The 11,636-nt window shown below is 60.9% G+C and overlaps 1 protein-coding gene across 1 annotated transcript; it reads left to right on the top strand.

Annotated features, from left to right (window-relative positions):
* On the top strand, nt 1–1,094 carry YPEL4 (yippee like 4). Its single transcript, XM_068989207.1, has 4 exons — nt 1–141; nt 327–370; nt 692–800; nt 1,005–1,094. The coding sequence occupies exons 1-4, from the start codon at nt 1–3 to the stop codon at nt 1,092–1,094; spliced, it is 384 nt and encodes a 127-aa protein (XP_068845308.1).
* The last annotated feature ends 10,542 nt before the right edge of the window (nt 1,095–11,636 follow it).

Below are 11,636 nucleotides of genomic sequence, written 5' to 3'. Positions count from 1 at the left end.
ATGCCCAGCTGCGACCCTGGCCCGGCCCCCGCCTGCCTCCCAGCCAAGACCTTCCGCAGCTATCTGCCTCGCTGCCACCGAACCTACAGCTGCGTCCACTGCCGCGCACATCTGGCCAAACACGACGAGCTCATCTCCAAGGTAACGGCCTCCATCACTCCCACCCCCGCCCTCGCCCCCCGCCTCAGGCCCTTCCAGACTTTACCCGGGGGTGACGCCACGGAGCCTGGCCTCCCGCCTCCATGCCCCCGCGGGGTATTCAGGGAGCGCGTGACCCGCGGGGTCAAGGGTTCCCCGCAGTCACCACCGGCCCCGTGTCTCCGCAGTCCTTCCAGGGGAGCCATGGCCGAGCCTACCTGTTTAACTCCGTGTGAGTCTGCCCCTCTCCCTCGTGCGTGTGTGCCGGTGTGGGTGAACAGCTCTCCTCTCTGCAGAGAGGGGCTGAGCCGCCCGAGGTGGGTGCCCTGCGCCCTCTGGGTTTGCCTCTCCTTTGGCGGAAGCCCGGGAGAACTAGGGTGCCAGGCGCTAGACAGCAAGCGGTGGGGCGCTGGAGGTAGGGCTCTCAGCTGGGTGGGTCGCGCTCTCTCCAGATGCTGGGCCCTCTGGGCTGTTTTGGGGGTGCGCTGACGGAGTGACACCCCGCTCCCCCCCCCCCGCCCGCCCCGTGTGCTGGGTCCTTCCCGTCTCCCAGGGTCAACGTGGGGTGCGGGCCAGCTGAACAGCGCCTCCTGCTCACGGGGCTGCACTCGGTAGCTGATATTTTCTGCGAGAGCTGCAAAACCACCCTGGGCTGGAAATATGTAAGTACCGGGGGGAGGGCCACCCTCTGAAGGCGGGGGTGGGGCGTCTCCGTGGCCCCCCAGGCCCCAGTGGCCACCCGTCAGGTGTCTGCCTGACCCAGAGGGAGGAGGGAGCTAGGAGTGGGGGGACCGGGTGGGGGGCGGGCTTACGCCGGTGGCGGTAGGCGGACCTGCCGGCCCACATTGCCGGCCTCCCCCCGCCAGGAGCAGGCTTTTGAGACGAGCCAGAAGTACAAGGAGGGGAAGTACATCATTGAGATGTCGCACATGGTGAAGGACAACGGCTGGGACTGAGGGCTTCCGGCGGCCTCTGCCCTCCCGACGCATGCCCCACCCTCCCACACCTGCCCCCGCCCGGCCGCGCCTCCATACCAGCATGAGCACTGCCCCACCCCTGGGGGGGACCCTGCTCCCGCCGCCCCTCCCCCCGCCGCCACCCCATCACGCCCAGGCCCCCCTGGAATGGGGGTCTGGGGTACCCCAGGGGTGCTGAAGGCTCAGGCGTGGGCAGCAGTCAGGGAGAGACAGAAACGGGGGGGGGAAGGGGTGGCCGTGGGGACTTGTCGCCCCCAAGGTTCCGAAAACCGAGGGGCTGGCGGGGCAGAGAGGCAGGCAGAGAGGACCCCCGGGAGGGAGCCCTGGTTGCTCCACCTCTGCGAGCGAACAGGAGCAAGCTCAAGTCCCGGCGCTGGGAGATCCTAGGCCACAGAATAGCAGGTGAGAAGAGGCTCAGGGTGGAGTGGAATGCTGGCCTTAGAGCCGGGAGGCACCGGAGTCTCTTAAGGGTGACGTTTCCCACCCCCTATTTGCAGGAGCCAGGATTCGTGGGGTGGGGGTTGGAAGAAAAAAAATCCCAAGTCCCAGGCCCGGGAGATCATCAAAGCATCCTAGGGGTTTGCATTTCACTCCACTTGGCAGTTTACCTTGGCACTGAAGAGGCACTTTCGAGTATGTGACCTTTGCCATGGGGTGGGGTGGGGGGAGGTCCCCCCGGAATTCCAGCCCCCATGCCTGGCTGGCAGTCTCCAGAGTGAGCAGGGTTGGTGGGCGTCCTCTGGGCCCGGCCACTGCTCCCTGGGATGCAGGCCCTCGGAGGGAAGGTGGGGGCTCAGTGCCACGAGGCTAGGTGTCCTCGCGGCTGCCACCAGCGAACGAAACTTTTGTATGATATATAAAGTGTTTGGGTCTATTTTTAATAAAAAGGGGAAAGCAACACGTGAGGCACTCGGTCCTCTGACTTTTCTTGGCAGGTACCATAGATTGTCCCACGCACACAGCTGCCCCAGGCCTGCCCCTCCTACCTCTGTTGTTTAGTAGCTAAGTCAACTCTTTTGCAATGCCGTGGACTGCAGCCTGCCAGGCTCCTCTGTCCATGGGGTTCTCCAGGCAAGAATACTGGAGTGGGTTGCCATTTCCTTCTCCAGGGGATCTTCTGGACCCAGGGATCAAACCCAGATCTCCTGCATTGCAGGCAGATTCTTTATCATCTGAGCCACCTGGGAAGGCTGCTCTCTTACCCCTAGGGGGCAGCAATTGCTCTATGACAAGACACCAGGGGATGGAGATTCAGGTGAGATTTTGCTTCTGAGATGGTTTGTTGTTTTTGAGTGAGATTCCAGCGGGAGCATCCTTAACAGCTTCTGTCTTTAGGAGCCCTTGACCAGGAATCCACTTTTGCCTAGTTTGAAGAGATTCACTCCAGAACAAGAGCTTTCTTGGGTCCCACTGCCTTTCAGCCTAGTTCTGGAATCTTTCGGTCAGCTCATGGCTAATCTTAAAGCTAAAAGGAAAATCGACCAGCCAAGGTGCTGCCCTGGCAGCGGTTACAAACTGGAACAGAACAGCTCAACACCGCAGCACCAGTGCAGCATGACCCGAGTGCGCCTGTCGGCAGTGCTGTGAACTTCTTACTGTGGGGTCACCAACAGGGAGAGACCGGATGCAGGGAGGATCGGATGCATCATAAAAATCTTTTTTTTTTTTTCTGGTAAGCTAGCTTGTTATTTCCACATTCATTCATTGGTACTGTAAATATTTGTAAGAGCACTTCTTCTTGCCAGGCCTTGTTTAGCACTGGCAAAACAGTGAGAAGGCAGTCGTGGCCTGACTTCATGGAGCTTCCTGTCCAGTGGGAGGACAAGCAAGAAGCAGGCAATTCCAGTAGAAGGTGACGAGGGAGTGAGCACAGGGCTTGTAGGAGAGGCGTCACCTAGAATTGAGGAAAGAAACCTTTGCAGAAGTGATGACTTTGAAAGCCCTTGAAAGCTGAGAGGTTGGGTGGGCAGAAAGGAAGAGTAAGGGACGGGGGTAGTTCAGGCCGAGAGGACTGTCAGGTGGCTCAAGTTTAGTTAGTTTGAAGAGAAATAAAAGTTTATTTCCTAAACTGGAGTGCAGATACGAGTGAGTGAGAGGTGAGCCAGCCCAGGAAAGACAGGCTGGGGCCATGAAACACTCAAGGACTTCATCCCAAGGGCACTGAGTAAACACTGAACATTTCTTGTCCTTTAACAAGTGGACTCACATCACCAAATGGCTGTTTTGTGCCTGAAAAGGGGCTCAAGTAGAAATGGTAAGAATGAAAAAAATAGAGACTTGAAGCTAACTGTAGTCTCAGATACTGTTGTCAACATCAGAATGAAGAGGCTGTTTGGGCCAAAGAGCTCTGGAAGACACAGGTGCTAGAAGGCAAGTCAAGCCCTGAAGGAATGATGCCCAGCACCCCATCTGGGGGGCTCGGGGTCCGCCCCAGCACCCCCATCTGGGGGGCTCGGGGTCCGTCCCAGCACCCCATCTGGGGGGCCTTGGGGTACGTCCCAGCACCCCATGTGGGGGGCTCTGGGGTCCGTCCCAACACCCCATGTGGGAGGCTCAGAGTCCACCCCAACACCCCACCTGGGGGGCTCGGGGTCCGTCCCAGCACCCCATCTGGGGGGCCTTGGGGTACGTCCCAGCACCCCATGTGGGGGGCTCTGGGGTCCGTCCCAACACCCCATGTGGGAGGCTCGGAGTCCACCCCAACACCCCACCTGGGGGACCTCGGGGTCTGCCCCAGCACCCCATCTGGGGGGCCTTGGGGTACGTCCCAGCACCCCATGTGGGGGGCTCAGGGTCCGTCCCAACACCCCATGTGGGAGGCTCAGAGTCCACCCCAACACCCCGCCTGGGGGGCTCGGGGTCCGCCCCAACACCCCATCTGGGGGGCTCGGGGTCCGCCCCAACACCCCATCTGGGGGGCTCGGGGTCCGCCCCAACACCCCATCTGGGGGGCTCGGGGTCCGCCCCAACACCCCATCTGGGGGGCTCGGGGTCCGCCCCAACACCCCATCTGGGGGGCCTCGGGGTCCGCCCCAGCACCCCATCTGGGGGGCTCGGGGTCCGCCCCAGCACCCCCATCTGGGGGGCCTCGGGGTCCGCCCCAGCTCCCCCATCTGGGGGGCCTCGGGGTCCGCCCCAGCACCCCCATCTGGGGGGCCTCGGGGTCTGCTCCAGCACCCCATCTGGGGGGCCTTGGGGTCCATCCCAGCCTGCCTGGTGATGCCCAAAGCCTTCTCTCAGGTTCCAGCAAGGGACCCAGAAACCCTGTCCTTCTCAACCCCACTTCTTGTACTAAAGTTCAGGAAGGCTTGTCCTTGAAAATTTCTGACCTTGAACATCAGGCGCAAACTAGCTGCCTTCTTCAGTTCGGTTCAGTTTAAAGCTCCCCAAATCTGCCTCTCTCTCAATTTACTGATTAAGCCAACTAGGAACTGTGGGGAACAGGAAAGTAAACGGCACCCCTGGGTCTCAGTTCTTTGTAATCTCTCCTGGAAGAATCATTCCGTGAGTTGGGTTCAGGGATCCTATGTAATCTTTGCGATCAGGCCATGGGGCGGGGCTGTCCAAACTTTGGATGCTCAGACAGGTGTCAAGTACCCTGTGACTAAGAGGGGTAGGTGGAGAGGAGGTCTCCTTTTTCTGCCTGAGAGCCAGGGAAGGAGCTGCAGGCATGGAATGCCAGGGGCGCAACGGCCCTTCCCTGGGGTGCAGTCCTTTCGGGTTAGCCTTTTTTCCTTGCCTGTGCACCCCTTTTCTCATGGAGGTCTACTCTGGACCCAACAGGGATTCTCTCAATCTTCTCCACCCACCCTCCAATCCCAAGCTGTGTCTGGGAACTTCTTAGCCAACCAGTCACTCCCTCCTTTCCTCCTTTAAGCCCTACAACCAGCAGGTGGCACCAAAAACCCTCTACCCTTCAGCTCCGACAACCTTCCTCAACCCTCTCCAAGACTGGTGAGCTGTGATTGAGGACAGGATTAGATCTAGGCTCTGAAACGTTAAGCACCATCAAACTCTGGCCAAGCTACTTAAGCCTCTCCTGACTCAGTTTTTCCATCTGTAAAATGGGGATGTTACTTTTCGGTCCTGAGGACCCACCATGATGCACTTGGTGTCTGGCACACAGATGTGCTTCTGTAAGTGTGAGCTATTCGTCTGACTTATTCAGAGGGAGGCCTCCTGAATCCCCGCCAGGAAGGGCTGGGGGGGGGTGCCCTGGCTGAGGGGTGCCCAGGCAGGAGAGGAAGGTCGATGCCCAGGAGGCAGCCGGCGCTGGGTAGCGCTGCGCGGCCAATGCCCTTTTAACATTGCACTGCTAGTGACAGGTGCAGACAGTAGCACAATGTGAAAAGAGCTCCGGCCCGCAGCAGAGGGGCGCCGGCCCTCCTCCCAGGCCCCTGGGCTCCCCACCCGCTCGTCGCCTTGCGCACAGCTCCCCTCCTTTCTCCGGCGTCCCTTGGTTCCCTCCACTCCTCCTTCCTAACATGGAGACCACCCTTCCCCAGAGGTTTCAGGGCAGGGGGAACAGAGTGCCAGGAAGCAGCCTGGCATTCCGTCTTCCAAGGAAGACGACTGGGAGACACCCCCGCCCCCAGGTCCGGAGGTGATGTGCAGCTGGGTTTACCTGGATTTGCAGCTCTTGTCAGCTTCCCTTCAGAGAGGAGCTGGCTGGCCCAGACCACAGAGCTTCCTCCCCGCTCTAAAGCTCTCTCTCCTTTTTAGTTTAGATAAAGGGAAGGTCTAGGCCTTCACAGGACAGTCTCGGATGGGGGTGAACAGGCCGCACAGAGAGACCCCCAGGTCTGCAGGAGGAAGCTATGGGTGAAGTCCCACCTCGGCAGCTCCTCTCGGAGGCCTGCAAAATCCACTGAGTGGATTCAGCGTGGAACAAAATGGTGCGGTTCATTCCCTTGCCATTAGAAACAGGCTTTCCTTGGCAGTAGGGTCAGAATCTGCTTCCTGTTTATCCAGGGACCCGGTTAGGGGGTTTTTCAAGCTCACCGGCATCTTCAGACGTCCCCATCCTACCAAGTCTAAGGGGCTTACACCCCAGACAAACAATCCTGAGACCGACCAAAGGTTCAGAGTCAGGCAGAGCTCTGGGGTGGCAGGCTCCTGGCTAGAGCTGCGGGCCTGGGGGGCCGGGCTATTGGGTAATTCCGGGGTGCACCCATCAGAGGGGCCCCTGGGGGATGCCCTGCGCCCTCCCCGCCGGGAGCTCTTCCTGGGGAGGTGGTTCCCTCCCACTAGCCCGGAAAGCAGGAGAGCCTGTCCCCTGCCTTCCCTTGCAGTCTGTACCTGTAATCGGGGCCCGGGCCCCACCGTTCTAATGGACGGAGATCCAGGCTCCGCGAGGCTTGGTCACCAGCCTCTGCTCTTGGGTTGAGCAAAGCCGTCCCCGTGGGGAATCGGACCGTGTCAACAAGGGGCCGAGGGGCCAAGAGCACGGGCCAGCCAGCTTTCTGGAGGCCAGGGGGAGATGCCCCCCAGGGGACCCAGATCGCACCCGGGGTGGGGGGCGGGAGCCGGACCCCGCGGCTCTCAAGGCCCCCTCCGCTCAGAGCCGGGCCCCGAAGTCCGCCGCAGGCGGGGCCCTCCCCCTCCCCGGAGCCGCCCCCCGGCTCCTGGCAGAGGCGGGCGTGGAGGCCGAGGAGGAAACGGGGGAGGGGCGGCTCGAGTTCCCCGCGCCCCGCTCCTCAGCGGCCACCATCTTCCGGCCCCGGCCCCCCGGAGCAGCGGGGGATGGGGCCCGGCCCGCGGCAGGGAGGGGACGGGCAGGTGGAGGGGCGGCGGGAGCGGCGGGGCAGGCCAGGCCCGCGGCCATGGCGACCAGAGGGTCAGCCCGGAGGGTCCCAGGAACGGGGCGCGGGGGGCGTGGGGGCGCACGCTCCTTCCACACCCAGCTTGCGCCCCCCTCCCCCCGCCCCCGGGACACACACACCTGAGGCTGGACCACACACGGGCGCGCGCGCACACACTCCAGCCACACTTGCTGCACGGCTCAGCTTACTACACACTTACCCAGACGGCGTGCGTGGGGGGGAGCCCGCAGCTCGCGCTCGGAGCGCACCCCTCCAGGCCCGGCAACTCTTAAGGCAGGGGCGGGCCTCACCCCCGCGCGCAGCCCCCCGGCTCGTCCCACAACTTCTCCCGACGCACAACTCCGCGCTGGGTTCAGCCCTGCGGCCCCTGCGTTCCCCCCTCAACGCCCCCGCCAAGTCCCCTGTGCCCCACACCCCCTGCACACACACACACACACACACACACACACACACACACCCTGCGCGCGCGCACACACACACCCCTGCGCGCGCACACAGACACACACACACCCCTGCGCGCTCACACACAGACACACACACACACCCTGCGCGCGCGCGCGCACACACCCTGCACACAGACACACATACACGCACTCCTGGGCACACACAGATGGCCCAGCGGAGCCCCCCGCCCCGGCCCCACCACACCCCCGCTGGAAAGGCGCAGAGAGCCACGCCAGCACGACACGCCTGCTGCTCCCCCGTCTCAGTTGCGGCGAAAGAAGAAACCAGAAGAGATGCCCGCGCGGAGGGGACGGCGGGGGGAGAGAAGACGGAGGAGGGGCCTAGCCCGCCCCCGGCCCTCGCCGAGAGGATGCGCCCCCCCGTCCGCGGCGCTGGCCCTCGGGGCGCCCCGATACCTACACGCCGCGCCTCCTTCCGCTCCTCGGCCCGCCGCCTCCCTCTTCCCGGGCCCTTTCTCTGCCCTCCCCGCCCCGGCGCCCCCCGCCCCCCGCCCCCCGCCCCCCGCCGCCCGCCGCCCGCCGCCCTCCCGGGCCGGGCTCGGGCCCCGCGGCGGCCGCGGCCGAGGCGGGGGCGGGGGGCGCCGGGCGCCGGGCCCCCCGCGCCCCCTTCTCCTTCCACACTCCCTGCCGTCCATCTTGAATACTTGGGATTCTTGAATGGAGTGAGCAGGATCCGCTGCCCCAGGCTCCCATTGGCTGCGGGTTCACCCTTTTGAAACGAGATCCTCCCGCCCATTGGCTGCCGGGCTCCCCTCTTCGCCCCCAACCCCCATCCCCCGCGCCCCCCCACGGCCGGCGAGGTCCAGGCGCTCCCAGGCGCCCCCTCCGCGGGCCTCCCCCCCACCTCCACGGGCACCCCCCACCCCGGGAGGTCGGCCTCCCGGCTCGTTCCATCACGCCCCCCACCCGGCTGCAGGTGAGGGCGGACCCGGTTCCCGCCAAATGCGGCTCCCGAAGCCCGGCTCGCGGACGCCCCTGGTGCCGGACTCGGAGACCCTAGGAGACGCGAGAGGTGCGATTTCCTGCCCGCCTCCCGACGCCCCTTGAGCCGAAGTCCCTCTCCAACCGGGACCCTCCTGGCCTTTCAGCCTCAGCCCAGGCGATCAGAGCAGCGCTCCTGAACCAGCCAGCCCCCTGGGCTGGGCAGGAAGAGGGCCGCTCCGGAAAGATCCGGGCTCTTCTGAGCGGCTTCAGCCCCTGGTTGCCGCGGGGCAGGTCTGACCCTAGCAGGAATGCGCAGCATCTGGAGCCCCGCTCTGTCTCACAGATCCCCGGGGACCAGCCCGCCCAGCCCCGCCCGGCCCAGTACTGGGCCCACTCGGAGCTGGGGGCCCAGACCGGCACGGAGGAACGAGGGAGCCGGGCAGTGAGTCAGGCCTGGACGTGGGGGTTCCTTTATTCTGGGCCCTGATTTGCGGTAACAGGCTTCTCGAGATCACGGTCTCCTCTCTGGGCCTGTTTCCTGATTTACAAAAGTTTGGTCTAGAACTTCCTATAGAAGTTTCTATGTGTGGACGGAAATGTCTGCACTGTACCCTCCAATGTGGTAGCCACTAGCCACGTGCAGCTACTGACCCTTTGAAATTGAAATTGAAATCAGGTGCTCAGTCGTGTCCCACTCTTTGTGACCCCATGGACTGCAGCACGCCAGCCTTCCCTGTCCATCACCAGCTCCCGGAGCTTACTCAAACGCATGTCCATTGAGTGGATAATGGCCATCCAACCATCTCATCCTCTGTCACCCCCTCCTCCTCCTTCCCTCAATCTTCCCCAGCATCAGGGTCTTTTCCAAGACTATGACTGAGGAAATGGGGTTCTGAAAGCATCTAATTTTAATCACTTCTAATAGCCACATGTAACCAGTGACACCAGTTTGGACACTGCAGGCCCAGGATGCTGGTGTTCCTGCTGGTGAAGAACATTCTAGGGATCTTGCTCAGGCAGAAAGTCTTTTCTCCTTGTCTCTAAGGTGCAAAGTCCTCCAGATCCCACGTGTGTCGGTGTCCAGAAAGTGAGACTCAAATCCCTGCCACCTTCGTCAGAATGCTTTCCTTACCGCTGTCGGATTGTCAGTCTGCTCTGTGGGAGCTGAGATTACACATACCCACAGCACACGGAAGGTTAGGGGTAGTAGAGGATTTGCAAGTTTGCCCCAACCTTCATGTTTTCCCAAGGATAAACACCAAGATGTTGACCGGCGTTAGGGTGGGGGATGTCCTTGGCCCCAAACTTCCCTCATAGCTCAGTGGGTAAAGAATCCGCTTCCAATGCAGGAGACCAGGGTTGGATGCTTGGGTTGGGAAGGGCCCCTGGAGAAGGGGGAAATGGCAACCCACTCCAGTATTCTTGCCTAGGAAAATCCCATGGACGGAGGAGCCTGGCGGGCTACAGTCCATGGGGTTGAAAGACTTGGACACGACTGAGCGGCTAAAGCACCAAGGGCGCACAGCACTTAGTACGTTTTTTCTGAGCTTTACAAGGCATGCAGGATCTTACTTCCTGGACCAGGGATTGAACCCATGCCCCCTGCAGTGGAAGCATGGTGTCTTAATCGCTGGACCCGGAGGGATGTCCTCTTCAGAGTTTGTGAGCCCGCCACCCCCAACCCCCTGCTGCCACACACACCATCAAGTTCATTCAACAAATGCACTTCTCTGACCCAGGACATAAAGGACCTGGGGTGGAAATCCACCAACAAGACTGATACCGAGGGACAGCCAGCTCCATGAGAGAGGCTGAGCTCCTGGGTCTGCCAGGGTGATGAGAACATGGGCAGCTCAGAGCATGTGTCCTAAGTCAGGGTGGTTCAGAGACCCCAGTGTGCACCGACCCCAGTGTGCACCACCCCCAGCATGAGGAGCGGAAGCTGTGAGGCAGAAGACTGACTCTGGGTTTATCCTCGGGTTGACCAGGAGGCTGAATTAGCAAGCAGCTGTGGTTTCTGCAGGTGGAGTAGAAGCGAGGTATGGGTGTCCAGGGTTCTGGTGGTTACAGGCAAAGACTGGTGGATACAGGGCCCTAACCCATCAGAGAGAGGAGCCACAGGGGCAGCTGAAAGGGGCTGTGCACCTGCCCGAGCCTGTATGGTATTTGTCCAGTCCTCGCTCTTGGAGGGCGTCTGCCTGGGCAACGCGCTGTGGGTAAGCAGAAGACCCAGAGCTGCCTGGGGAACGGCTTCTGTGCTCAACACTGCGTTATTACAGGTGAAAACCGCTAGAAGACTTCTCTGGTGACAGATGGGTAAGGAGTTCAGAGGCAAGGATGGCTCCCAGTGGGGAAGGGAATCTAAAAAGTCTTCCTGGAGGAAGTAGCATCTGACACTTGAAGATGAGAAAAGATTTAAAGGAAAAAAGACGAGGACGTCCCTCACGGTCCAGGGGCTAAGACTCCACGCTCCCAACGCAGGGGGCTCAGGGAACTAGAGCCCAGGTGCCTAAGACTTTTCAGGCCATGACTAAAGATCTTGCGTGCTTCAATGAAGATCAAAGGTCCCGCCTGCTGCATCTAAGGCTGGCACGGCCTAATTAGTTATTAAATAGAAGGCAAGAAGATGGGAGGAAGGAAGACCAGGAAATGGCAAGAAGAGACAGCAACACAAAGGCTGGAAGACGGGGAAGTGGTGATCTGTGCTTAGAATGGGTTGTAAATTCCGCGGGAACCCAGGAGGTAGGAAGGAGAATGGCCAGGATGGAAAGTCAGGCTGAGACAGGTGCTGGCGGCCTTGGACACTTCCCCCTGGGCCTGGCTCAGCTCCAGTGACATCATGTTTCTTTCTTTCTTTTTTTTTTTTTTTTTGACATCATTGTGACCCCATGGACTGCAGCATGCCAGGCCTCCCTGTCCATCACCAATTCCCGGAGTTTACTCAAACTCATGTCTGTCAAGTCGATGATGCCATCTGACCATCTCATCCTCTGTCGTCCCCTTCTCCTCCTGCCTTCAATCTTTCCCAGAATCAGGGTCTTTTCCAGTGAGTCAGTTCTTTGCATCAGGTGGCCAAAGTACTGGAGTTTCAGCTTCAGCATCAGTCCTTCCAGTGAATATTCAGGACTGATCTCCTTTAGAGTGGACTGGTTGGATCTCCTTGCAGTCCAAGGGACTCTCAAGAGTCTTCTCCAACACCACAGTTCAAAAGCATCAATTCTTCAGCACTCAGCTTTCTTCGCAGTCCAGCTCTCACATCCTAACTTGTTATAGGAGTGTAAAAAAAGGCACCAGGAGCTATTTGGCTCCAG

Source organism: Capricornis sumatraensis, chromosome 16, assembly GCF_032405125.1.
Source record: "Capricornis sumatraensis isolate serow.1 chromosome 16, serow.2, whole genome shotgun sequence".
NCBI lineage: Eukaryota > Metazoa > Chordata > Mammalia > Artiodactyla > Bovidae > Capricornis > Capricornis sumatraensis.
Note: the sequence above shows the minus strand (reverse complement) of the source record. Positions and strands in the feature narration are given on the sequence as shown.

Coding starts and splice junctions, on each gene's coding strand:
- YPEL4 (XM_068989207.1), top strand. CDS start 1: ATGCCCAGCTGCGACCCTGGCCCGGCCCCCGCCTGCCTCCCAGCCAAG. Junction 142..326: donor ACGACGAGCTCATCTCCAAG/GTAACGGCCTCC, acceptor GTGTCTCCGCAG/TCCTTCCAGGGGAGCCATGG. Junction 371..691: donor GCCTACCTGTTTAACTCCGT/GTGAGTCTGCCC, acceptor CCCGTCTCCCAG/GGTCAACGTGGGGTGCGGGC.